General features: G+C 39.3%; 1 protein-coding gene across 1 annotated transcript in view; it reads left to right on the top strand.

The window, feature by feature from the left end:
* The window catches only part of sn (fascin domain-containing protein singed), a 42,204-nt gene extending 16,090 nt beyond the window's left edge, over positions 1-26,114 (top strand). Inside the window, exons 3-5 of the mRNA XM_089247637.1 lie at positions 19,020-19,176; positions 22,914-23,212; positions 24,758-26,114. Of these exons, the coding sequence (XP_089103763.1) occupies positions 19,020-19,176; positions 22,914-23,212; positions 24,758-24,963 (662 nt within the window). The 3' untranslated portion in view covers positions 24,964-26,114. The remainder of the gene's footprint in view (positions 1-19,019; positions 19,177-22,913; positions 23,213-24,757) is intronic.
* The last annotated feature ends 658 nt before the right edge of the window (positions 26,115-26,772 follow it).

The following is a 26,772-nucleotide window of genomic DNA, read 5'->3' as shown; positions in this document are numbered from 1 at the left end:
CTCTGTGAATATATCTGTGACGTCCTGCATTTTGTTATATCCTCAGCTCATTTCAAGGACTAGTAAGAGAAATTATCCGGAACAATATATAAAGTCCGGAAAGGTTGGAAAAATATTTAGGGCCGTGTTTTTTTTTAGATTAAAATCATTCTTTGCTTCATATATATATATATATATAAATAAATTTGGCTGGCGCTTAAATTTCCTTGCCAAACACCATTGTGCCGTTCGCGGGGTTGTTGGGTTTTGAACGTCAATAGATGACTTATCAATCTCTTATACACGCGGTACTTAAGGTATGGAACAACCACGGTGTCCGTGAGCGACAAACGAGTTGTCATGTTACAGTTGATGAAGTAGCCCGTATTTGACAATAAAATTTGGTCATTAGCGAGCGCCAGCCGCGGATCCTTTTGAAGGTGGATACACGCTACTTGTTTCGGTGAGGGGAAATGTGACGAGGAAATTTTGATGTAGGTATGACGTGCCATTGTTTGATGTCAGTTGCGTAATAGCTGAATGGCATCATTCTTTTGTAGCACGTCGCGTGAAAAAGAGTTCCGACTGACGTGTATTAAAACAATGGGGGCAGCGGGAATCCAGTTTCTGAGAACTCTCGTGATGATACGTAGTAAATTTATCTTTTAAAAAGAAACGCGTATCTCGAACACACACACACAATGCGATTTCAAGGATTACGATGGCATCCCCCCCCCCCCCCCCCCAAGATGAGTGAGAAAATGTTGACCACCGTCAATGGTTGTAGATACAGTCGAATCCCGTTGTAACGAACTCCAAGAGACCAGAGAAATCCCTTCGTTATAGAGGAATTCCAGGTTTTTACATTGTTACTATGTAAACTTTGAGGGAAAGCATGCATTTGGGGGGGAGGGGGTCCCCCCACAACTAGGTTCGACATGATTAGTTGGCCAGCGAATAAATGTAATTAACATTTCCCTTAATGGGAACATGCATGATATGTCTGTCCATGGAGAAAGCGGATCCCGATCGGAAGCATTTACTATTTATTGACCCAGGGGCTGCCCTTGAAAATTTTTTCACCTATATGAAACATAGTCGGGACCCCTCCGGCGTATAAGCTGCATGTGGAAAAGACCGGGAAATGCTGCAAATTTCACCCACTATCAGTTTTTTGACATATCTTACATTTTATTATCAAAAATTCGTAGTGAAAAAAAAAATAGCCTTAAAATTTCAAGTTTTCTGTCAATTATTTCCTTTTTTCATGGATTCGGCACCCCTCCTAGAGTTGCACCCTCGTGTGTGATGATACGTAGTAAATACACGGGTCGCATTTCTCTAGAATCGCCTCTGCGTTGACCATTGCACATCTGTATTTTCAGCAGCATAGGCTCAAAACAACTTGGGGGAAGGGAAGCATGCACTTCCCACCGTCCTCAACCGATGTTTTTCCCTTATCGGAGCAAGTGCCGTCTTAACGCATGGGCTCACCCGGGGGCATCTCAAGGGAAGAGGGGGCCTCACAAAAATGAGAACCGGTTGAAATTTTCTAGAATTTGCCAGTTATGGCCTCAGAAAAATCACCTGGTCCTTGGGCCCATGATGCTGTTAAGACGGCCCTAACCGGAGCTCCTTATTTATAATACAGCACATTCTAAAGTTACTGTGTGGTCGTGTGGGCATCGGTGTGAATGAGAGCGGGTCTCCCATTTCTAAAAATACCCCACAGAGAGAATACTTACCTTCAACCAGGCTCCTATCTAAGGGGATGTGTTGAGAAGGGCGATTTACCATTTAGGTTCGTTGAATCGTCCCGTATTTTACGGAACAGATAAAAATTTTCCCCATTTCTTGGAAGGGTGATCGCCCCCCCCCCCCCCCCTTCTGGATCCGCGCATGCCTTCAACTTACTTACATGGAAATTCAGGCATTGGCCATTTTCACTTTAAAATATGGGGGAAACGCGTTAAACTACGTTAGGACCACACATATACTGTCAGACCAGACACGACCCAGGCTGTCCCTTCCGGGATGTAAGCCTTTTACCACACATACACTGGGAACATACATTCCGGCAGGTACGAATTCGATAGAAATTTCCCAGGGGAATGTTTACGAGGCGCATGTGCGGTTGAGTAGTGGTAGTACATTCCGAAACCCACAACATCTGTATACAGCGGTTTTATGTATACAGCGGATGCATTATGTATACATTCCGCTGTATACAGCGGAAAGAATGCTACAGGGCAAACCTTGGGAAAGAGTGAAGAGAATTTTTCTCGCTGCTTCTCCCACATAGATTTATAAGATCTTTCGTAGTCCTCTCCCCCAACTGCCGTGACGTACAGCCCCTATTCGTAATTTCATTATAATTTTACGCCCCTCAATATCAGGCTGATTTCACCGAGCCCGTGACCGATCTCGAGAAATACCATCGACTAGCGAGGAAGTTGTCCAGTCCCAGCGATTGCTCAGAATTTCAAGGGGTTCGAACTCTCACTCGGGAAGGTGGGGGGGGGGGGGGCTGAGCAAAGCAGTATATTGGTAGGCGTTCGCGACTTCTGTCAAAGATAAGTTAGTCAGCGACAAGTAAATGTTATTGACGAATGGGGGAAAAGGTGCTGCTGGGTAAATTCCTCCTTTTCTTATTTTTGCATGCTGAAATGAAGACATTGCGTGCTTATTCAGGTCAGATTTTTGAGCTCCATCTTGTTGAACTGGTATACCAATTCCTTGAAGTCGCTGATGGATCTTTTGTCATTACGAGATTGGGGGGGGGGGGAAGAGTAAATTCTGTGTGATGCATCGGATTTTTGTGTTGAATAGAACTGATCAAGCACAAAAGCGTTTTTCCTCCTTCCTCTCTCGCCGTGCCCTTTTGTTCGTGTAAAGGTCGTAGAACTTTCAAGATGTATTTACTTCAGCACGTCATCTTAATATTAATCCGCGTTTATCCATCAGATATGAATGGTACGTGTCTATTGTTGTGCAGATGCCTTCCAACATCACCACAAAGGTTATTTCAAGTTTTCTTTCTTAGTGCTTATATTTTTATCTTTTTTTTTGACGCTAAGAACTCGAACGAAGCACACCATGAAAAGTACGCTCTTTTTAAATCTTCCCATTTGAAGTGAATTTCTTGAAGTTTTCGTCGCTTCCGGTACAGCAAAGCAACTTCTGAGCACTAGCTCATTGGTTTCCAACTTGTTTTCCATGGAACCCTAGGGTTACGTGAGTTTTTTTTATTACGATTGTTAGGGGTTCGAACACGAGATCAACGCCACGGGACCCATTAATTATCCCGGGCAACTTTTTAAAGAAAACTTTCTTGTGACTGACACTCGCAAAGCGTTATTTCGTATTTTAACGAAATTGTGTTGTTTAAAAAAAAAAAATCCAGACCACTTTCTTCGACGACTAACCACTTTACGATCAAGGACGTAATATTGCGTCCAAAAGCCAGTAGAATAAATTCAGACAAGTCTGTTTTCGTCTTCCTTCACCACCACGAAACTTTGTTGCAACCCTATGGGAAAAAGTTCTCTTTTGATCCCCGTGATGAAGAGGTAAACAGCTTCTATTCTAAGGTTAAATAGGTTCTACTATATACACTGAAGAGCCAAAAAAAACTGGTGCACCTGCCTAATATCGTGTAGGGTCTCCGTGAGCACGCAGAAGTGCCGCAACACGACGTGGCATGGACTCGATTAATGTCTGAAGTAGTGATGAAGGTAATTGACACCATGAATCCTGCAGGGCTGTCCATAAATCCGTAGGAGTAAGAGGGGGTGGAGATCTCTTCTGAACAGCACGTTGCAAGGCATCCCAGATATGTTCAATAATGTTCATGTCTGGGGATTTAGGTGGCCAGCGGAAGTGTCTAAAGTCAGAAGAGTGTTCCTGGAGCCACTTTGTAGCCATTCTGGACGTGTGGGGTGTCGCATTGTCCTGCTGAAATTGTCCAAGTCCGTCGGAATGCACAATGGGCTTGAATGGGTGCAGGTGATCAGACAGGATGCTTATGTACTTGTCACCTGTCAGTCGTATCTAGACGTATTAGGGGCCCATATCACCCCAACTGCACACGCCCCATACTATCACCGAGCCTCCACCAGCTTGAACAGTCCCCTGTTGACATGTAGGGTCCATGGATTCATGAGGTTGTCTCCATACCCGTACACGTCCATCAGCTCGAAGCAATTGGAACCGAGACTCGTCAGACCAGGCAACGTGTTTCCAGTCCTCAACAGTCCAATGTCGGTGTTGTCGGTCCCAGGCGAGGCGTAGAGCTTTGTGTCGTGCAGTCATCAAGGGTACACGAGTGGGCCTTCGGCTCCGAAAGCCCATATCGATGATGTTTCGTTGAATGGTTCGCACGCTGACACTTGTTGATGGCCCAGCATTGAAATCTGCTGCAATTTGCGGAAGGGTTGCACGTCTGTCACGTTTAATGATTCTCGTCAGTCGTCGTTGGTCCCGTTCTTGCATGATCTTTTTCCGGCCACAGCGATGTCGTAGATTTAATTTTTTACCGGATTCCCGATATTCACGGTACACTCGTGAAATGGTCGTACGTGAAAATCAAAATTTCATCGCTACCTCGGAGATGCTATGTCCCATCTCTCGTGCGCCGACTATAACACCACGTTCAAACTCACTTAAATCTCGATAACCTGCCATTGTAGCAGCAGTAACCGATCTAACAACTATACCAGACACTTGTTGTGTTATATAGGCGTTGCCGACCGCAGCACCGTAGTCTGATTGGTTCTATATCTCTTTATTTGCATACGCATGCCTGTACCAGTTTTTTTGGCTCTTCAGTTTACAAGTACATAAGAGGGGAAAGAAACTGGTAGGTGAGGATGAAAAGTAGAAATATACTTCATACGTACTATATATCGAGAGAGTATAGTAATATACTATTTTACTTTCATTTGTTTTTTCTAACATGCCATTACGTTAGAACAAGGTTATCAAAACTTGTATCGTATTTATCGCCGATTCGTCCGAGATCATCCGAATTTCTCGCCAATCTCTTGTGAGCGAAACGGTTAAAGAACTCGAAACAGTGACATTACATTTTTTCACTTCGAGAAATTCATGAATTCATGTAGTTTTTCATTGCATCAGGAAATTTTAAATTGTAAAAAGGATATTTTTTCTGGAACCTTTTATCCACTAAGTGATCAGGACTGGACAAATCCCAAAAAAAAAAAATAATAAATCTTCTCTCCAGAACAATTTTTATTGTGCCAAAACAATTTTTACCCGAAGAAAAAGGTCCAAAATAATGATGCTTTTGACTTTTTCAGGGGGCACGGTGACCCTCTTTTGTGTTGGCAGATATGCTGCTATAAAATCCAAACATTTTGTGCTGCTCTCAGCCTGCAATTCAGTAGCTACACAAAAAGCTGGGCTGGAAGAGATCTCGGATAAGTCCAGTGGCAAAGTTCTGGCATTCATTCAGTAGCTACACAAAGAAAATTTTAGGCTCTAGTGCCAATTTTTAGTCGCCATGACGACCTAAAGCATGGGACTTGTCCAGCCCTGCTAGTGATATTCTCGACAGTGAGGATTCTTAAATTGCAGAATTTATATACATTTTCCGATACACCCGGGGCGATCTTAACGTGCGAGTTCCATCCAAGCACAACTCGAGGATCAGCCTCATTATCAGGGTTCCGTGAGATGTTTTACGTTGGAAATCCCTCTATAGAGTGTGCCAGCATGTGAGTGACCAAAACTGCACGTAGTGACTAAAAGAGTGACCTGGTGAGCGGGGGACGAAAGCAGTGACTAGAGTGAAAGCATGTAAAAGATCAAAAGAGTGACTTAGAGGCATGTTTACGGGGAGGAGGAAGGGGTAAGCGGGTTATAGCTTAGGGCAGCTTATTTGGAGGAATAAGTGAAAACCAGGGTTGTTGATTTTTTTCGATTTTATTGATTTTTTTTTTTTTACAAAATATATATTTAAATATATACCTAACACACTAGCCATTAATCTACATTTTCTTAGAATATGAAAAAAAATTTAAAGAAATTTTAATTTATACAAATAACGACTATTTAAAATATATTTGCAAAATAAATGATCAAAAAAATACTTGCGAAATATATCAGAACATTTTATTAAGAAAAAATCTTAAATAATAATCTTACGTATATCATATTGAATTACTTTACCCTAAATAATTGCTCATTTGCTTCATTAGAAACGCTAGTTTTGATGATTTGTCAACTCCTGATCTGTTTTGCTGTTTAGAATGAACTACACCAAATGTGCTGAAAAAATCCTTTCAGCACAGGCAGTCGATGCTTTGGCTGTGGTTAGTATGTTCAGAAATCGCATATCACTCTCTGTAATTACATCTTTACCCATAACACATTATAAAAACTTATCCACCACTCAAAATGAGATATTGTACTAACAACCTTAGGGTAAAAAAAAAAAATTCGGCATGAAAAACGGCTGCAACTTCCGCAAAAATTTTAATGCAATTGCCAGGAACCTAGAGCCACAGTTATGTTTGATAAATTCCCCCAGACCCTTGTTTCTTTCTTCTTTTGTGACATCTATGCTCGTATTAGAAATTAACACCGATGAGTGATGGGCTTAGAATAAATGCATCAAAGTGTGCATCTGTTGATGCGATTGTTCATATCTATTTTTACATGCTGAAGACAAGACCTTTTTATTGTTTGATGTTGATACGTCTTTGATCTTCAATTGCAGCTTTTTCCATGCTAGTTAGGAATACCCATTCAGCAGTTGTTCTTTTGTACAAAATCAGTAGTTTTGGCTATGGATTTCAAAATCGCAATCGTGTCTTCGACATTTCTTTTTAAACCAGTATTTAGGATTTTACTTGTCTATTTACTACACTATCTGAGATATATCAAAGCAAGCGAGTTACTACCTGGGGTCTTCACAAACTTTGGTAACAGCTGACCAATTTTAACACGACTCAAGAGAATGACAATAAGTATTCCATCGTGAATCTACAGGAAGTATCAATGCACTTCCACCTTCTGTATGATACCATGCTTTCGAGATATGATGATTGCAAAAATATTTAAATATATATTGTACGTGCAACATGCTTTGTTACATCAGTTTTAACCAAATCTTTGGCTAGCAGGTTTAAAATGTCGGCACTACACCCAATATGTAAGCTCCGAAAAGCCCAGCTTCTCACCCAGTCTTTTCTGGAAGAAACCATATTTGCAGTTATTGTCTGTAACAAAACTTGATATTTTACATTTTTGAAGTTTTCTTCTGTTGATTTCACTGAACAAAAAATCAAATTTGTAAATAATATGTGCCGGATGTGTGTCAATCTGTATCAAGTATCAACATGGATGACTTTACCACACTGTTTGATAACACTTACTCACACAATTGGTTCGTTATGGATGTTCGTCCATCCATCGATTGCCATGCAAACCGTCTGATTCTCCGTCAGATATGCATCCCATAACTTCATCATTGTAAATCTTGGGTAACCATTTATCACCCAGAACAGTACGACTATGGTGTCTCTGATATTTAATATATATATATATATATATATATATATATATATATATATATATATATATATATAAAGAACAACAAGAAAATATTAACTTTTAAAAGGCATAAATAATTTTATTTGATTTAAAACATTTTTCAAATCTGAAATAAATTGATTTAAATCAGTGATTTTTTTTATTTTAAATCAGTTGATTTAAAATATGACTAGAACCCTGGAGAAAACGACTAGAATGGATGAAGGACGGCAAATTTTTTTTCGCCCACTGGCGGAAAAACCATGAATCCGCTTAAGGAGGGTGCCCAGTACATGAGGTACATGCAGGAATGACTTCTCTGTGAGTGTATGCGTGACCGTAGCATACTGTATTTATGTTTCCCGAGATATGTTTGTTTTAGTGTTATACTGGTGCTTTTCCTCTAAACTGGAAAAAAAAAGCCCCGCTATTATTATTTACTGATTTTAAATATATCGTATGTTACAACACTATATACCATATATCACTGGCGTACGCAAAAGTTGGGGGGGGGGCTGTTTAGAACCCTTCTCTCAAGCTGAGATTATAATCTTATTTCGCAGGAAAAACGTAAAAAACCCCTTCAGAAGCAAAAAAACATTTGAACCTCTTCCCCCCACCCCCGAAAATATTCTGGGTATTCTTATGCCGTAGATAACCAGATAATATTCGTGTCCACCCAATACCTCCAGATAGCTTAGACGTAGTGTCTAGGAGGTATTGGTCCACCACACACGTTCAAGTTTACCTGCGTAAGCAAACCTGAACGTGTGTGCATGAACAATCGGTATATCAGATGAGTATTCAATCCCGAACAGACGAGTTTCTCATTCGTACAATATTTGTATAGACAAACTTGAATGGTGTGGATGCAACGAAATGTTCAAGTGAGTCAGGAGTGTCAGATTCAATTAGACCTTGAGCCATTTGCTTCTAAATTATATCTCAAGGGGGACGCCAATTATCGGAAAAAAGTAATTAAAAATCTCTTGATTCATAAAAGTTCGATTTTTAAAAAAAATTGAGAAATTCTCGTTGAGAAATCAAGGGCCGTCACTAGGTGCTTTGGTGATCGCATGCGGCCACGAGTTTGACACCCCTGTGAAATAGGCTATACCAACATCGGCTATAGCAGATTGCAGCTGGTGGCACGGCATTTATCAGCTATGCTGGATCGGATAAAAAATATATTCTTGAAAACAGGTGGCATATTTTGCAGAGGATTCAGTGATTTCCACACTGTGGCCATTCATAATTTCGAATCAGTGAAATTTTGAAAGCCGCTTAATGGATTAATAATTTGGAAACTCGCCCGTTAAAATGCTTGTCAACGAGGCCAAATCTGGCATACCTATGCAGAATGCTACCAAGCATTCGTCATTTTAAATTAGTCTGGGTCGATCCAAATTGAATGGAGGTTATATGCCACACTCGACATATCCACAATTGGCAAGTCAGTGTCCTGTATTATAAGCAGCCGTGATATAAAATTACTGATGTATTTTGCCCAAACAATAATGACGGATGCAAAAAACTCGCACTAATAATGCAGGACGATTGTTTTGCGTGTGGCCCTGTTTGTTGCCATTATTACGGCCATCCATCCACGAGCAGGATGAGTCATCGTTGCAAAGCTCTCGAGACCATAAAAGTCTGCAATAATATAAAGAGCCAAAGCAGCTGTTCTAGTTTTATATATATTTACGTGAATGAATGGGTGCAAGAATACATGAATACGTATTCCCGTTGCATTCGCAGGTTCGAGTCGAGAGTGAATGAGGCCACCCCCCCTGGCCCGGGCTAATAAAACCGTTTGATTAATGGCCGAGTTTTCTGTTGATGATGATGCTCGCCATATATGGCTGTGGGAGATTTTGCTATATATTTTTCTCGGGAAGGAAGGGCTCTAATTGGTTTGGGTCGAGGCCTGTGTTTTTCATGCTAATTAGCTCCTCGAGCCCTTTTTTTTTTTTTTTTTTTTTTTTTTTTAAGCTCGGTATGGTTAAGATTTGTTATTCGCTTTTGGGAGAAAGAAATGTAAAAACATGGACGAATGTGTTATCTTTAGCCCTTTTTTTGTTGTTTGCTTATCTCTGAGTGTGATCATGGACTCGTCTCCGCACGTGTCCGTGTGTACATATGCGTTTAAACAACTTGGGTTTTATAACACGCCTTCGCGATTCAGTGGTGTAGTATACAGGGTAAGTACCTTGGATTGCTGGTGAACTGTTGATCCTAGAGGCATGCTTCCAGTTAAAAAAATTATCCGAATAACGTATAGATCTCGGATACTTCATTCATATTCGAAGAAGTTGATGTAAAGAAATTGATATTAAAAAAAAAACTTCTCTGGTTTTAAGAAACCCAATTATAAAGTTATTGCAATGTGTCTCCTGGGGGGGGGGGGGAATCTACAATTGCAGTATCCGCTGAGAAATTTGAATTCAACGATTACTTATCCGTTAATTATTTAGGGGTCATTCAATTATTGCGTCAGCATCGAGGGGGGGGGTTCGGATTTGCTGACTTTTGATGACAAGGGGGGAGGGGGAATTTGAAGATTGCTTACGTCATCAACCACCCTTTTTGAAGATATGAAATATACTAAGCTGCTGACGAAATTTTGCTCACAAGGGGGGGGGGGTCAAAAATGGCTAAAAATCTGCTTACGTAATACTTGAATGGCCCCATTAACGGATAAGTTCATTATGCTGTTCTTTCCCACCTTTTACCTTTTCAGCGATTTTTTTTTAAAATTCAGATACCTCGGCGAATATTGCACTTAGAAACGTGATTTTTTTTTTTTTTTTTTTTTTTTGTTAGGCTCAGGAGAGAAATGGCTAAAACTTTCTTTAATTGGGGTTTTCAGAACAGGATGGCCAAATAAATTTTTTTTCTATTTTAATAACTATACGGCCCCTTCCAATATAAATGACGTATCTGAGGTCTACACGTAATTTGGGTGCTTTTTCTAATTGGAAGTATGCTTGTAGTATCAACGGTTTGCCAGTAAAATGCGGCCGAGTGACTTAAGTAATCACTACATCACATCATATAGTATACTAGCTATAATACCCGGCGCTGCCCGGGTTTTCTTCAATGAGGCTTTTTTGGATCCCGTGATATCTCCCTCTTTTTCTTGAGGGACATACAAACCGTGACCAAGTTAACCAATATGGCGACCTGCGCGATTCATGAAATAAACAAATCTAGATTTACACAGAAACGTAGAAATGAATATATATTTTTCTTTTTTTAAGGGGCGCTAGGTATTTCGATCCCCTCCCCCCGCCCCCCGAACTTCAAGTTATCCATCTGTCTGTTCCAGCTTCCAAAAATCATTAGTTAAAGCTGTGGAATTTATTCGATGCACTTTTCACGGGCTCATAATTAATTTTAAAATATCCTAACCCACATGAATTTATGCAAATAAATATCAAAAGAGACAATATGGAGACATTAATTTTCATACTTGAGAAGATATAAATGAAATCAATGATATTGCTCGAATATCCAACTCAAAAGTATAGGTTTGGCTAATTACTTCATATTTAATCTCCTGGGCTTCGTATATCTCTAAGCGAATTGAATATTTCAAAAATCGAGAATTCAATACAATTTTTAAAATTATTGATGGGGTGGAAAATAGCACTAATTTCCGCATTTCTACAGTAAAATCGACAATTTTAGCACTGATTTCTATGAGGATCACCCTTTTCCTGACTCTCAAAGCGATGCTGATGATGATTATGACGTGTATTCAAAAAGCCTCATGACTGAGAGTATATTGAAAATGTGGCAAACCATTATAAAGGCATAAACTATTATACATATACTAACAGGATTAAAGAAGTGACAAACCATTGTAAAGACATAAACACGTCTGAAACTCATCGCTAGGGAACCACGGTAACCAAAGTAAACGTTCGGAAAGTCATAGTTGAGGCCAAAAACCATTGTTGCCGGACAGTTTTTTGCCCATTTGGGGCATTTGCCCTGGTCTGACGAAATTTTAAAGTAGCCTATCGTTCAAGTCGGGTCCCATTTGGTATATATGCAAAATTTGGCGACGATCGATCTAAAATTGTAGATTTGTATAGAGAACACACACACACACACACACACACAAAATCAATTTTATATATAAGATATACACCTGTGCTTCTTAGCCTTTTTTTCTTCCATGACCACATTGGACCACATCTTGTGCCCCCCCCCCCCGTCTTATCCCCCCATCACCCTCATTCAGGAAAGAGACCGTCCATTCATTGAATTGATGTTTTTCAGTAAATTTACAGTAAACGAAATGTTTATAAAAAGGTGGATGAAAACAGTGACACACTGACTTCGTTTGCAAGGGAGGTTTTACGTGTGTGTCGCATTTCTATCAATTTTTAATTAGAGTGAAACTTCGATTAACCGTCACTCGTTTAACCGCCATCGTCCATAAAATACGGAAAAAACAGCCCCCCCCCCCCAGGTTTTAAGGTCCAAAAAGATCACTGTTATGGTCTGTATAAATGCCACCGGCAATCATAACTAGGGGGAGCAGGTAGGTCTCATGCACCGGGTTCTGGAGCCGGGGGGGGGGGGCAAATTTCATTCCGAAACCTCTCCTTCGACATTACAGGGGGGGGGGGGGCGTCAAAATGCGCGCTTGCCTTGGGTGATCAAACTTCTAGTTGCGGCCCTGTCATAGCTAAACCCCTGCTTGTAATTGGTAATACCTAAATGATATTCGTTTGTTTTTTTACTTGAATTTGGCTCGATGACCCCAAAAAATACTTCGAGCCTGCCAGAATTTTAGACTGCCCCGTCTCGATTATCGTAAGACGTGCGTTCAACAATGGCTTCTTTCAAAAGTGATTTGCAACAGTGGAAAAGGGAAGAGGTGTCAGCTCAGAAACTTGGAGCGCGGCACAGGCATCAATTACTGTAAGAATTCCGTAATTGAAGTTTTTGTCGTTTGTGTGTCAGTCAAGGTCGGTCGTGTTCTGTTGCAACAAAACGCATAAAATGGACTTTTTTTTTGCCGCACCAAATACAGAGGAAAATGATTTTCCCGTCACAAGAATAACAAAATGAACTTCCTCTTTTCGACGGCATCGAGGACGGATGTGGTCGGATCATTTCCATTCTTCATGTGCAGGGGGGAGAACTGTGAGCATGCTGTAATACTGCATTTTAACATACAGCTTTTTTTTTTTGTCTTCCTGGTGGATCGATACCAAAGTACAATAGAATCGATAATCCGAGGTGAATGGAACTGAGCTCAGATAACTGTAAACTCGGATTCCCTCCCCTCCCCCCAAAAAAAATTATTTTTACTTGAAAAAAAATCGCTTTGGGTGGGCTGTCACATCGACAAGAGGCGTGAAATTTGGACGTGATAACTTCGTTTTCCTCACTGTGGTACTCATCTCAGCTTGATACTCGAAGACGTCCTTACATCATAGTGTGATATCGTTGAATCTGCATCAGACCGTAAAAACCATACTAATCGGGAAAATGGTCTGTCTGTTACAGTCACTACATTACCTATTGGTAATATACGCCTCGTTTGCTCCTGTGCAAGCGCTGGACTGTCTTCTCCAAGATTTTCTATATGAAAAGGAAAAATCTATATAATAGCGTAGTAGTTTGTGCTGACGATACCATAGTGCAGCGGTTCTCAACCTTTTTTGACCCACGGAGCCCTTTCTGGGTATATAATTTCTATGGCGGAGCCCCGTGTATAGGCATATTTTCTATTTATTCATCAAAGTTACTGACTGACTTTTTATTATTCAAAAATATTTATAATTATTTTTTCAAAAATTTACTGGGTTTCTTTTTTATTTTCGGCCGCGGAGCACCGGTTGAGAACCGCTGCCATAGTGAATTATTAAAATCTAATATGTATCCATATCTGAAATATCACATGGAAAAATGGTCCATTTTTGTACACATCCGTGATCTTTTTTGAAGTTTATACCGTCCAATTACTCATCAAATGTTGCGACATTATCATCACTAGACACCATTAAAATACATCTACAGTGGATACCGCTTATAACGTTATTCAAAAAGTCGTCATGAAAAAACACTCGAGTGGGATAACACTTTTTTGAACGGGAAATCTTGAGTTGGGATCACGAAAATTTTTTTATACGCAAGTTGTGCAAAGCTGGAAAACGTAAGTGAGATGGACTGTTTGCCTATTTATATAAAATAACGTGTCTTTACTGAACTGATACATTCATTCATCGTCGCGGAGCCGAAACTGCTGAAGTTATGAACATGAAATTTGGTCAGTAGTTTTATTTGATATTGCAGAGGCTCACTAAGCCGCTGTGGTGGTCGAGTGGCCATAGTGACGGACTCTCATCGCGAGGGCCCGGGCTCAAACCCCCATCGTCGCCACAGTGGTGGTCGGCTGAAGTTGGTTTTCTGTGGTTCCCAACTTCGAGGTGAGAATGCAAGCCGATCTCCCCATTAAAAAGTCTCGCCAGAGAGCAACAGGCATACAACAGTAAAATCTTCAATCATTACAATTTCACTCATAGTTCGAAAAATAGGAGGCAGATGGCAGCACTATAACAAGCATTACACACCAACAAGCTTCACATTAGCTTCACAACACGGACACGCACATTCCAACATTTACCAATTCGTTAGAGGTTCCGCAGAGAAATACGGACGAGGTGCATGTATGGTTTAGTAGTAGAGGCTCACTTAAAGAAGGGATTTTTCGAAATTGAGCTCTTAAAAGGGCCGTAAGATAGAATTTTCATATTACCAAATCCACGCGAGAGAAGTCGTGGTCATTGCCCCCCACAACTCAGGCCAAAGCTCACAATTGCTGACACTCCCTACTGCAGGGTCCCTAGACTGGGATCTTTAGCGGGCGTCTAGTCAGATTTTTCACGGGCCTCTCCATAGTATGAAAAAACAAAGAATCATCTCGGGAGAGGGCTGGAGCCCTATCAGCCCTACACGTGGGCAATAGATCATGTAATATATTTTCTGTACTGCGTATAACGACTTTTAGGGCAACAACTAGATGCTTGGTTCCGCCGGGACAAGCATGCATTTTGGCGCTTCTTTATAATATTGAAGGCAAGATTAAAGGGATGATGGGGAGGGGGCGCATAGGCGTACTGCCCCCCCCCCTTTCATCGTACGCCTCTGGTCAGGGGTGTCGCAGTGAACTTTCGATGTTAATGTATGACTTCAGTTCTTTGAATCGGTTCTGTAAACTATTCTGAAGAACCGCGGAGATGAACATTTACTGGGGTAAGGGAGTCGCGGTTGGCAAAAGTTTGAGAACCACTGGGCCATTGTATTTTCCTCGTGATGCGGCTTATAACATTGTAGGATCGCCGAAAAGACGTCTCTTGCGGATGGAAATTTTGTCACAAGCCCCCCAGGGTTGTCGGTTTTAACTAGGGGTGATTTAAATCGACCTGGTCGATAATAGTTTGTCACTTCTAATTTTTTCTCATTAATTCTTAAAAAGTAGTTACTTAATGCTCAATTAAAGTAATTGCTGAAGAAATGAAGTATGAATATTTGGATTAGGATTATTTATAACAGAGGGAGGCTTTGACATTTTGACCAGGTGGGATCTAGATGTGGGTCAGATATGGTCTTAAAACTGATTTAGTAATAGTTTTCAAAATGTTTCTCCTATTACTTTTATTTTATTAAAATAATCAATAAATGTGGTAATTAAGTGAATTCAAATAGGCTAGTAGTTGTAAAACATGCTGTCAGTTGCAACTGGAAACAAGCTCTATTTTTTAAATTGAGTCTATTTTGGCACTCCTTCCCGTAATTTTAAACGGAAAACAGTAAACTCGGTGCCCTTCCTGATCCAGTGCCCAGGGCACTAGACACCCCCCCCCTTTTATAGTTGCATGGTGATGCAACCCCGTTTTTTTTTTATAAAACATTCTGATGCTTGTTAAAAGTAAAAACCTATCTTAATTTTAAATTTAATAATGAAAAAACAGTTAAAACTGTTACTATATCAGTTAAGACCATTTCAATGTATTTCAATAGTTTCGACCAGTTTTATCTACTTTTGGCCTATTAAAACCATTTTTAGCCGGTGGCCTGGTCAAAACAAATTTTCACCTGCTAAAATTACAACCCTGCTCGAGCCGCCGCCTCTGCCTAAAGTCAGATTCATTCATGTAAAAAAAAATGCCGTTGGATTTTTTTCTTGATGCGATATAACCGTAGATACCAGTGAAATTTTTTTTTCTATACCGTATAGGCCTATCTTCGTGACAGTACAATATGGCTGATCTTGTACTCAAACTCCTAGACACGTTCAAATGCGTGAGGTATCATTGGACTTAACTGAACAAAAAAACAAACCATAGATACCATTCTACCACCAGCTTTTGTATACGTCATGCGCTTCTCCTAAGATGCCGAGTATGATCATTATTGCGAAATTACGCGACATGTTTCTCAATTTTTCGACTTTGCAGCCGTTTATAGCACCTGATTGAACGTCTTGCTGGAAATTTTCGTCCTGAAATTTCTCGTCACGAACCATCGGTTCTGTATATTCGCCTGTTTTCACGGGGCGGCACCTGCGGTACTGCTGGAATAGCCCATCTATATTGGCATACCGTGAACGGATATGCTATGCGTGCTGCATAACCAGGAGAGGGGGGATTTCGTGCCTGGGGGTTGAGTTGGCTGTCGTAGTAGAATCGGAATCGAGCGAGGGAAAACCCGATTCATGGAAAAGAGGCAGTAATCTAGCTTATTGGAATGCGCATGCGTATTGAAGATGGCGTCGACCCTGAAATAACGGATCGATGCTGTGTTACAGTATACCGCTAAGTGAACACGCCATTCTGAGTGGAATAATAATAAAAAAAATGAGAAAAAGGGCGAAGCTCCCTCTCACACATCACGTGAGGAGGACATCATGGTATCATGAACGACATTTGATGTCTTTTCCCATTTTATTTGATGGCGTTGACTGGGATTTTGTGGGCTCTCTCGTTTCTTTCTCGGAATTGCATCTTGAGCTTTGTAGGTGTCAGTTGTAATTAAAGGGAGGAAACGCGTTGGGTGTCGGATCCATTGAGGAAGAGCCCGCTCTTATTTTCGAGTGAGGAGCTGTGACATCGCATATGTTTGAGAACTCCCAAGAAACCGCGCTCTCATCTTTTTTCTCGGTTGATACTCATTTAAAATCAGACATTGAGAGTTGGACGATTACGTTTTTCAACCTTTAGCGAAGTGCGGGCCACTTAAATGTGCCGTGGGCCACTCGAGTGATCATTAAATATACCGCGGCTCACTTAAGTGATATGGGAATTTGCCGCTTGAGTACTCTCGAATTGTGCAGTTGGTCACTCATTGACTAACTGTTGGTGATCATTAGCCCAATGATGCCATATTTAAATACCCTTAAAGTGGACTGAGTAATCGGATTTAAATAACCCTAGCAGCGTGGTTGGGGACATATCCTCAGGGCGTCATACAGCTGTACGTATGTCACATGATTTATATGCCAAAATATCCCATGACGACGTCAGGGAGTCAAATGATTTCAATGGGTTAAATATGCCGCGAGTCACTTAAGTGATACGGAAATGTCTCCGTGGGCCGTTTGAGTGATCTGGAACCGTGCCGCGGGTAACTTGAGTGATCTGTAAATGTATCGCTTGGATCATTTTTACAAAATTAGGTTTGAGGTCGCGGGTCACATAAGATGACTCCGATGGCCATTGAGCGTGTGTGGCTTTACAGCTTTAATCTTATACTCATTAGCCATGTGATTTAAAAACAATTTTGCTGATTTTTACTTCTAGGGCTAGGTTTGGGGAGTCTTGAAGGTGGGGCAGAAAGTTTAATGAACATTCTTTTCCCCCTTCCCTCATTCATTTTTCCCAGTACCTTGATAGTGTAATATTTTGTTGTAAAATAAGGTTCATTTCCGGGCTCCTCTAGACTAGTCTCGTTGATTATGGATTAAAAACTTTAATAAGCAAAGTGAAAAATGGGGGGAAAAATGTTGTGTAACAATAATGAACACAGAAGAAATCCATCAAGGCATCTTATAGGATCCATACTAGTTGAAAGATAAATTTTATGGGGACACATGGCCTACAATTATGTAGACAATTTTTCCTCCAAAGCAACTCAATACATGCAATTAAAGTATGTATTGAGAGTTGTTTTGGAGAAAAATTGCCTTAGGAGCTGTCATTGCACTGGTTTTCAATCAGGATTTCCTTTTTTAAAGCAAAATTTGATGGCAGTAATATGCGTATAACCCCCTCCCTCCCCATTCACTTCTTCAGTGATTCACCTTCGCTTATGCCATGCAGTTATCTTTCTGTTCATATGAAAAACGTTAGGAGACGAAAACATTTTGAGAAACAAATGGCAGTATTAAGAAGACACCGACGAATAAGGCAAATACACGAAAATAACAAGTCCTAATGCATTTCAACACCAGTGGGTGCCGTCTTCAGAGGAAAATTCAACCACTTGTCACGCTGACCGAGTTTCCCACTTGGGTTGAATACCAAATCTTAATGCTCAGTTGCTCAGCGGAAGAAGTACGTCTGTTCACTTCAAACATCGTGGTCAGAATGAATGATTCCAATTCGTTGGTGTATTCTTAATATTCACGGGAAAAGTTGGTCAACTCTTCAAATGGCAGTAGTTTACCGTGAAAAGCTAACAGCACAATACAAGTTTTAGGGAACTTGGATGATTATCATATAATAGTATCTAAACAGTGCTTGACAAATCCCAGGCACCCGGTCGCCATTGCGACTATAAAATTTGTGCAGGCACCTAAAATTTTAGATGCCTCCACCTTTGACGCTGGTGCAAGTGTCAAAGGTGGAGTCGACTGATCTAATGTATAAATGTATATATGAATTGACATCATCGTGCCCCACCCCCCTCCCCAGACTTCCAAGTCTATCTCTGCCTATGCTAACAAGCGAATGGGTAGAAACATAAATTTTGAAATTTTCACATTGTCCTTGCATTCCAATTTAGTCATCGCACACCCAAAATATTTAGTGCCAATGCAGATTTTTTTTTTAGTTGCCATGATAACCTGGCGCTTGTCAAGACCTTTATGGATAAATACGCTTGAAAACAGTGTAAAGGTCACATCATTTGTGTATTTAATCTGTGTTGAATTAACAGAATTCGTACTCACTTTATTCGAAAGAATTTCTCTGATTTTTTTCAGTCAAATTTTAAAGAAATTTCAGACATGGTTTTTAAATTATAAGTTTGTAGAGTTGTTTTTATTGCTAAAACAGTGGTTCTTAACCAGAGGTGACATGAAGGCCTTCATCTGATTGGCGTGGAAAACAAAGGGTTAAGAACCCCTGCACTAAAAGAATGTAATTGAGAAAAAAATGGCGAGAAATTTTAAGTTTTGTTGAATGTTTCCATTCGCTTGTAAAAATGAGTATGTTACTGAGAGATGTTTTCAATTTACCTTGTAGGAGTTGATGTCACTGCCAATCAAGATGAGATTTCGGATCATGAGACATTTCAGTTGGAGTACAATGAAGCTTCGAAAAGTTGGCACATTCGAACAATGCAAGACAAGTATTGGTCTTTGGATAACAGCGGTGGGATTCAGGCAAATGCATCTAAAGGGTAAGTCAGTCATACAGACCAATATCAAAGGCGGCTTGAATGTTCTTTTAAGCCAGAATTTTACGGCAGAACGAAAATAGTCAAATAGTTTTCAACAGTATAATATATACGTATATATAGTCTGGTAATACTGTTTCCCAGAGATTTTTTTACTTCTTTCGTAGCTCAAACGCTTATAGCCAGGGACGTTAATGTCTGACAATGGCGAGGTATATAAATTCATAAAAGACAAATTGTGGAAAAACTTAAAGGAAGCAGGGGCGGGGGAATCTGAAAAGGGCATTTATTGGAATGAGTTCAAATGGAATTTTCTAGTCAGACATTTGTCACAAGTGGAGTCCCTCCAGGAAGTGCCTTTGGTCCCATTCTGTTTTAACTTTATATCTATAAACTTGATCGGAGTATCAATGGGATTATTAACAAATTTGCAGATGACATGAAACTAATAGTGGGGGGTTGAGAATCAAAGTGATAGGGAGTTGCTTCAGACCAGGTTAAATAGGATTGTAGCATGGGCAAATGAATGGAGCGTGGCTTTGGCAAGTGTATGGTTAGTTGAATGGAGGTATCATCCCGAATGTAACTAGGATATCAATGATTTTGAACTTCTCATTGACAAGCAGCTTCGGTTTTCTGAACATTGTTCAACGGTGGTCAAAAGATCAACTGTAAAATGCTTGGTTTCTTTCTAAAGGTCTGGACACACATATCCGCACCGTGCCAGGACCGTAGTTCGGGCGTCAGTTGGCCGTGGCTCGGCTCGTTCCTCTTCAGACCACACCTTTCCGTGTGTTGCCCGTGTCGCTGCCGTATACTGACTACGAAGCTGTGTCGATTGCTTCAAGTCTTTAACGCAGCCAGTTCGGTGTAATCAAAATGTTCAGTAAATTAATTAACAAGAGTGATTTGGATATAATAACCCTAGAGTAAATTAACAATAATTAATTGTTCTAAACATTTCTGTAAATAATCTATACATGTATATAAATCTTTTATCTGTCTGTATATGTGTGTGTGCATGTGTTTTTTATAGAAATTTTAATTTTATTTTTATTTTGGATTGATCTCCGATAGATTTTTTGTAAGTAACAAACCCACAAAAAAGGATAGAATCTTTAAATGCAGCTGAAAATAAAAAGATGGCCATTTGCTTAGTTTGACTATATGCATTCTTGTTTATAGTTTGGAGAGAGGAGATTATTTACGGAGTGATGAAAGGGGAGAGAGAAAAAAAAAGTCATATAGAAATTAAAACAATCTGTGGGGGAGAGGGGTACTGTCTCTTCCTCACCTACACACTCTTTTTTTTTTTATTCAGAGTCTACAGCCATCATAAATATAATCATCTGTAGGGGCAGGTGGTGTCAAACTCCCATAACAGATAACAAGATAACACCTCCAAGAAGTGTATCTCAGCTCAGTAGGAGCATATTGTAGAGCAAAGAGCGAGCATATCTTTTACTGTGTGTGTGTGTGTGTGTGTGTGTGTGTTCATGGAATCTTCTAAACTGAAAATTGGCTCCTCTGCAGATGGCAAATGGATATTAAAATCAATAACAATTGGGGTGTTTAGTTTGCGGGGGCTTGATTCAATGATAAAGCCTCACCAGTATTCGATAGTAATTTAAAGACATTTAGCACAAAGGTGCTCCACTTTTTGGAAGGTGGTGGGCCACTTCATTGTTTTGAAATATTTCGCGGGCTTCTTAAGTTATCCAGAAATGAGTCTCGATCCTCCAAAATTATCTAAAAAGAAGTGGCACGTGTCGCTTAAGTGATCTGCAAGCTTGCCGCGGGCCATTCGAGAGATCTGGAAATGTGCCACTAACCACTCAAATAGGATAATCTGCAAATGTGCCACTAACCACTCAAATAGGATAATCTGCAAATGTGGCACTAACCACTCAAATAGGATAATCTGCAAATGTGCCACTAACCACTCAAATAGGATAATCTGCAAATGTGCCACTAACCATTCAAATAGGATAATCTGCAAATGTATCACGATCCACTTAAGTGAACTGGAGGTGTGCCGTTAGTCGCTCAAGTGATTTTGAAATGTGCTCGAGAGCCTTGTTTTGTTTTTTGTTGTCACGGGCCACATCAAATGCTTCCGAGGGCCGCATTTGGAGCACAGGACATGGGTTAAGCATTTATGGCTTAACATGTTGCATCTGATGTGAGTACCAAATTTAAAATGCCTCCTATATTTTCCCATAAGAAAAAATCCAAAAATTTTCGAACCGTTTTCTATTTATATATATAACTTATGTTAAAACCAAAACAATGATTCATTTATAGAGCATCGGAAATTAAACCCAGTTAGTTTTCCAAGTTTACATTATTATTTTAACAAAAATCTCCCCGGCAAAATTTCGTTATATGCTATGTGAAACATAATTTTAAAACTTTGTTTTCCCATCAAAGTTGTGAAAATGTTTATCCATATGTTTTCTACATATTACGCTAGTACCACAGAAGCGGGGCCAGGTGTGTCCAAACAATTTCGGGCACAAAAAAAGTTTAGGACACCCCCTCTCTTTAACAAGATTTCATATATTTTGTGGAAAGAGGGAATCGGCATACTGAATATACACGAACGCTAAGAAATACCCCCCATACAAAAAAAATAACAACTACACAAATGTGAATTAACACAAAAATTAATGGAGGTAATTTTAAACGAATGTGAGAAACCATTTCCGAAATTAAGGAAAACTTTAGAATCGATGGATTAAAAATAATTGAAAGAAATTACTTCAGTACCAATGAAAATTCAGAATTAATAAAAGAAATAATGCAGAAATTGATTAAAATCAAGAAATAAATGGAATTAATAATTCAGCAATTGATGAAAATTGAGAAGCGACATAAAATAAATGAGCTCTCTCCTCTCTCTTTTTTTAAAAAATCTGCGCTCTCTCTCTCTCCCGAGACCGCACCGTCACCGTAAAAATATAAAATAAACTAGTTGGTGACGGTGCGGACGCGGTGACGGTGCTCGGCTACGGTGCGGATATGTGTGAACGGCTGCATTGCTTAGTAAAGAATTATTCTTTGACCGTGTGATGGCCTACACTCGGACGATGCACGTGTCGGGCACGGTGCGGATATGTGTGTCCAGACCTTAAAGAGAGTCTTTGTGTTCTCCTAAAGTGGTTCTTCCACTTTGAGGGGCTTAGTTCGTCTTGGACTGCAGTATGCCATAAGATTTTGGAGACCATACCTACAGAGGAACATAGACTTTGTTGCAGGGAAGAGCTATGAAGAAAGATTTCATTTGCGGGGTATGATCATACTATTTAAAATTTTCAATGGGATGGGTAGGATGGACCACGAGTCATTAATACATTGTCAATTGTGATGTTTGATGTTGAAGGGAGTTTTTCACTAATGGGGTTGGGAATAAACGGAATAGCTTATCTCCAGGGTTCGTGATTTCTAATGCAATTGACATGTTTGAAAGGATTACAGTAAATGTATTGGGAAAAATCAAGAAGTTATCCCTACTTAGATAAGACAACCATAATTTGTTTTATGGGCAGTGTATTATATAGTATTATTTTCAAGATATATGCTTTTATTTATATTGAGTTGCTGTATTTTAGTTATATTTGACATCCATATTTTTTTATGGGCATCTTTTTTTCAGCCATCTCATTTGGCAATTTGTTGTGTTTGCATTTGTATATTTAAATTTTATTGCTGAATAGATTTGTTTTATATTTTCTTCATAGATCGACCAGCTGTCTTTTCAACTTGCAATGGCTTCCAGAAGGAAGTGTTGCCTTCCTGGCAAACAATGGCAAGTATGTGGCCGCAAAGAAGAGTGGCCATCTTTATGCCAATAGCGACAAGATAGAGGACATGGAAAAATTTTATTTCTACCTTATCAACAGGAATACGTTAGTGTTGAAGTGTGACCAGGGCTTTGTTGGTTATAAAAGTGCTGCATCGCCCAAGCTTGAATGTAACAAAGCTACTTATGAGAGCATATATATGGAAAGAGACGAGAAAGGGATTTGTTATTTCAAGGGTGAGTTTTGCTCAGGTATCATTTAAATGTTTCATATGAGAATGCTTATCCAGTTTCAAGGGGAGGTGATGTTCAAATGATACCTGGTAGTGATTTCTAGGAACTGAAGAAGAGGCAGAATACATGTAAATAGAAAAAGTAAATATTTTACACAGCTGACTCGCATTAATGTAGCCAACTGTTAAAATTCAGAGCAGCCATATAATATGCAGCCCGAACAGTAGTTAGACAAACTGGGAGGAACTTGATAAGGTGCTGGAAAGTAGGCCTATTCACAGGGATGTGAAGCTATGCTGACTGAAGTAGTTTGCAGCTGCTAGGGTCTATAGCAGTGTTTCCCAAAATTTTTGTTCCATCATTCCCTCGTGCAGAAATTTTTTTTTTCTCATCGCCCTGACTCAAACTAACTCGTGGGATCTTATGTTATCCTCACAGCTTCTATCCCCGTCCTGTCCCGACAATTCAATCGCCTATCAGAGGGCGATATTGCCCACTTAGAGAAACACTGGTCTACAGGAAGAACAACCCGATTGATAATGTCCCATAGATCACTGTTTCTGAACCTGGGGCCCATGTGACCCTGGTATATTCTAAGGAGGCCACGGAGAGCTGTGGAAAAAATAAAGCTATCAAATGAAACATGGTAGGGAAAACATAACTACTTTTAGAATCCAGTGGGGCTGGACTGTATATACAGTAAAACTTCGATTAACCGTTATCCGGACCAGGTGGTATGGTTATTACCACCAGCATGGAAATCAAATGATTTAAATTGAGGATGAAATCGATTATGAATTTCACGATTTATTATTTATTTCAATATGCGATTTAGGATTTTATATTCAAATTAAGATTTAATATGGGATATAGATAGGATTATATGCTTGATTGAGACGGCCATGCACCAGTGCCCCCCCCCCCCCAAGAAGTGGGCAGCAAGATCGTGCATGAATCAGTAACGCATCTTAGAGAATGACACAAAACGATTGATACTAAAATGTGATAACATAGAATCAGTTAAATATTGAATTATGATTATTAATTCGTAAGTCAGTTTCGTATCAGCTTCATTCATTAAAAGCAGGCTTTTACTGTTCTGAGAAAATTAATTATAGTGTTTAATTCATTAGTGTTATGTATCTTGGCAACACCGGAAAAACAAGTAGTTATTATGTTGTACAAGGGTGGCAACGAGAGCAAATAACATGCTGGGAATGAGTCGGTGTAAATATTGTCCGTAATAAAATAATGAAAAGTTATTGATTAGCTCATTATTTAATCATAAAATCAGCTTCCTCGTGAAGACCAATAAAGTTAGTTGATTATTAAGTTATAATTATTAAATAATTACAACTAGTGACTCTTAATTAGGTTATGGTTACATATAAATTATTTGGATGATATCCACTATAAAACGGGTACATTGAACTTGCATTTAAAGTGCAAAGTATTTGAATTCAAGTGTACTTGATATTTTACCCCTATATTAAATACACAGAAATAGTTTTAACACGCTAATGAATTGATGCTTTCCTCTCTTAACAGGAAATAACGAAAAATACTGGAATGTAACAGGAGACGGTACAATAGCGGTAGATTCTGACAACAGACAAGGATTCTATATTGAATTACGAGAACCATCTAAGCTCTGCATCAAGACAACATCTGGGGAATATCTAATGGCAGAAAAGAACGGACTTTTCAAGACTGGCGGTACTTCTACCGAGACGGCTACTCAATGGGAATATTGATTTCTGACTACTTCGGGGGAAAAAGTTGAAAAGTGAACTTGTATTTGCTCACGTGTGAATATTGATGTGCATTGTGTGTGCTGGATTAGATTTTTACTTGTTCCAGAGTACTGTCGGAAGAATTTGCGTTATAAGTGGTACCCTTCCTTAACTGATGTAGAGATGAATGGTTAATTTTTTTTGTTTCTTCCCCCCCTGTATGCTGAAGATTCCTATTGCGATATTTCACAATTTTTTGGTGTTTGGTGGCCGCATAATTTTTGCAATAATTTTTTTTAAAGATACTTTTGAACACCTTTATATTTATCGCCAATTTTTGTTATTGATACGTATACAGCCATGAATTATCACACCATTTTTTGACGAAAAGACAAACATTTTTCAATATTTTTTACCACTCTGCTTCTAACACTCGTCTCAGACATGTTTTGGCCTCGTTTCCTGTGTATGAGACATTCTAGGGTCAAGAGAAATGCAATAAGTCGTACACACGTATATTATGTGCCATAATGGTGTCAAGTTAGAAAGAAATATCTGAATGTTTGCGACTAGGCTTTGAAATCTTCCCAATTTTTGATCATGAAACTTTCAAATTTTTACACTTTAACAATTTGATATAAACGCCCGTTCTACATCAAAATAGTATAGCCAAATTTCAAAGCTGTATCGTAATATCTTGTCTTAAATCGTCTGCATTATTACCAGTATTTTTCAATTTTATATGACGCAATAATTCAATGTTTTGCCATTGGAAATTTTTTTGGCGATTATTTATTCAAGTTTGCAAGAGTCACAATTTACATAGCCAAAGACTAAATTTTTTTGTATAATGTAATGAATTTTATACGCAGAATATATTTGCCAAAAAAAAATCCTGTTCCTTTTTTTTTATACATGTATTCAAGTTTGTAAAAAATAACCTGCACAAGGCGATTTTTTTTTTTTTTTTTTTAAATATAATACGTTATAGCGATTTGAATCTTTCCTCTTTTGTATGCAGTTGTGAAATGACAACTGTTTCAGATGTGTGTGTAACTCGTGACCTTTTTAAGTACTCAAATTTTGCTAGCTGTGTAAATTTGAGGTATATATACCATATGTAATTTGTCCTAGTAATTAAATGTCTTGATTGACAAATATTCATGACCTTAGACACATTTCAAATTTTTTCGTTCCAATCTATTCTCATGAAAAGCTATTATATGGATTTCTGCTGTAGAAACTAAAACAAAAGTGACTGTGTTATTAAAGCAAGATTCATCAACATTTTCTGTGGCAGGGTTTAGCCATTACCGAAGGGCCAAGAAAAAATCTATGAAGCCTGAGATGATGCTTGAACCTACAGTGAAGCCATTCAAGTATTTCGTCGGCATCGAGAGGGGAGGGGTTTGTATGATGATTACTTAAACACCAATTTATTAAAGTATGAAATATTCTTAATGGCTTTACTTTCCATCGTTACTAGGAATGTCAAAATGAATCGAGAAAAACCTTCCCTAGTTTTTGTGGGCACTTACTAGCTGGTGCAAAAGCAGCTTTGCGGCCCTTTTAAAACTGATTTCCCCATTCCCGCAGTGTCCGTGGGCATAGCATTCCTATAAATAGTTTCTCTACAGACCACCTCACATCTTGTCTTATTTATGGGGGTATTTGCTAAACCGTTAGTATGATGCGTGTGGTGATTTGCTGGACTCCAGTGCAAAGGCAGATATATATGCTCCTCTAATGGGGAGGGGGCAGTTCAGCACTGAGGGTTTTAGTGGTAGACGGGTATTGTCTTTCGTTCTTCCACTTATGCTATGTTTCATG

Source organism: Pholcus phalangioides, unplaced genomic scaffold (genome assembly GCF_987345545.1).
Source record: "Pholcus phalangioides strain wild (caught in Gottingen) unplaced genomic scaffold, Ppha-v1.0 ptg000018l_1, whole genome shotgun sequence".
Lineage (NCBI taxonomy): Eukaryota > Metazoa > Arthropoda > Arachnida > Araneae > Pholcidae > Pholcus > Pholcus phalangioides.
Note: the sequence above shows the minus strand (reverse complement) of the source record. Positions and strands in the feature narration are given on the sequence as shown.